The 1,396-nt window shown below is 64.1% G+C and overlaps 1 protein-coding gene across 1 annotated transcript; it reads right to left on the reverse strand.

The window, feature by feature from the left end:
- Positions 1-170: 170 nt before the first annotated feature.
- Positions 171-1,302, reverse strand: LOC104077737 (phospholipid-transporting ATPase ID-like; the record flags this gene model as incomplete). The annotated part of the gene is given in 6 exon segments (XM_009579085.1): positions 171-371; positions 446-534; positions 609-650; positions 653-760; positions 984-1,063; positions 1,232-1,302. Coding segments are annotated over 6 exon segments (591 nt in total), but the record flags the coding sequence as incomplete, so codon positions are not given.
- Between the last annotated feature and the right edge of the window lie 94 nt (positions 1,303-1,396).

Genomic DNA, 1,396 nt, shown 5'->3' on the forward strand with positions numbered 1-1,396 from the left:
GGTATCCCCGAGGGCAGACGTGGCCCGTCACCAGGAGAGCAGCCCGCGCCCACCCCACGCACACAGCTCTGCCCGTGGGTCTCCATCCCCGTCTCCCCTCCCCAGAGGGCACCCCTAATTCCTGGCGCCTGCCCCTCACACACCCCCAGCCCAGCCCCTCGGCCCCTGCCCTACCTCACGTAGAGCGAGATGGGCACCACAGTGTTGAGGATGATGATGTAGGACCAGAAGGAGAGGAAGCCGGAGAAGAAGGCACTGTGCACCCCCTCGTCCCAGGGCAAGTAGATCTGGAAGCAGACGCCCACCTCATGCTCCCAGATGGCGTTGCCGATGGCCAGGATCACCCCCATGCACACCAGGAACCCGAAGATCTGGGGACAGGATGGGACATCAGAGCCCCAACCGGCCCAGAGCCGGGGCTTCCTGGGATCTGCCTTCCACGTACCCAGAGCACCAGCGTGTTCATCAGCCGATCGATGCTCGTCCGCTTGAACTTGGTCCGGCCACTGTTCTGCATCAGTTTTGTGTCCGGCCCTGGGGAGAGGGAAGGACGTCAGCAGGGTCTCTCCCTCCCGCGCAGTGCAGCGGCGGCAGCTGTCCCAGCCCACCTGCAAAGATGACGAGGCCGAAGCACCACTCGGTGTTCCTCAGCCCCGCAGCAGCATGTTCTGGTTGCTCAGGGGATGCTTGTTCTCCTTCCAGTACAGCGTCCCGCCAAACTTGTCCAGCTTGTTGTTGGGGGGTTCACAGATCACCTCGCCTGGGCGCAGGGGATGGCTCAGCTGTAACGTGCCTTTTCCACGTGGTCAGCTCCATCCCAGTGCTCCCAGCACCGTCCCCAGCTCCCCAGAGATCCGCTTCAAGCCACAGGACCACAACACCTTGTGGATGGTCCTGGTCTCTCCAGGGTGGACCCACGGTAGGTGATGGAGGAGGAAACCCAGGGGCTGCCCCGTCGCAGAGGACTGGTCACAGGCACTCACCGTCAAACCGAGCCAGCTTGTTGGTGTCACCCAGCTCCGAGGTGACGGGGATGGCCTGCCGCACCTTCATGTTGGTCTCTCTGCGGGCAAGAAGGCACCATGCGCGGGGTTAGCGACAGCCTGGCAGGGAGGGCCTTCGCAGATGCTCCCCGGTTTCAGGTCCCCGGCAGCTCCTGCGCCGCCCGCAGCCCATTCTCACTCCCACCTCTCGCCTTCCCCTGCACCCGAGGCGATTAGGGGTTACCTACCCATCCAGCTCCGCGGTCTCTATGTAGCACAACCCATGGGGTTCGCTGCTGGAGAGGAGGAGGAGGTCAGCCTGCCGGGAGAGACACGTGAAGGGTTGTGCTGACACTGGGGCTCCCCTACGCCTTCTCCAGGGAAGCTCCTGGCCCTCGGATGCCAGGGGCCAG

This window comes from Fulmarus glacialis, unplaced genomic scaffold, assembly GCF_000690835.1.
Source record: "Fulmarus glacialis isolate BGI_N327 unplaced genomic scaffold, ASM69083v1 scaffold20100, whole genome shotgun sequence".
Classification (NCBI taxonomy): domain Eukaryota; kingdom Metazoa; phylum Chordata; class Aves; order Procellariiformes; family Procellariidae; genus Fulmarus; species Fulmarus glacialis.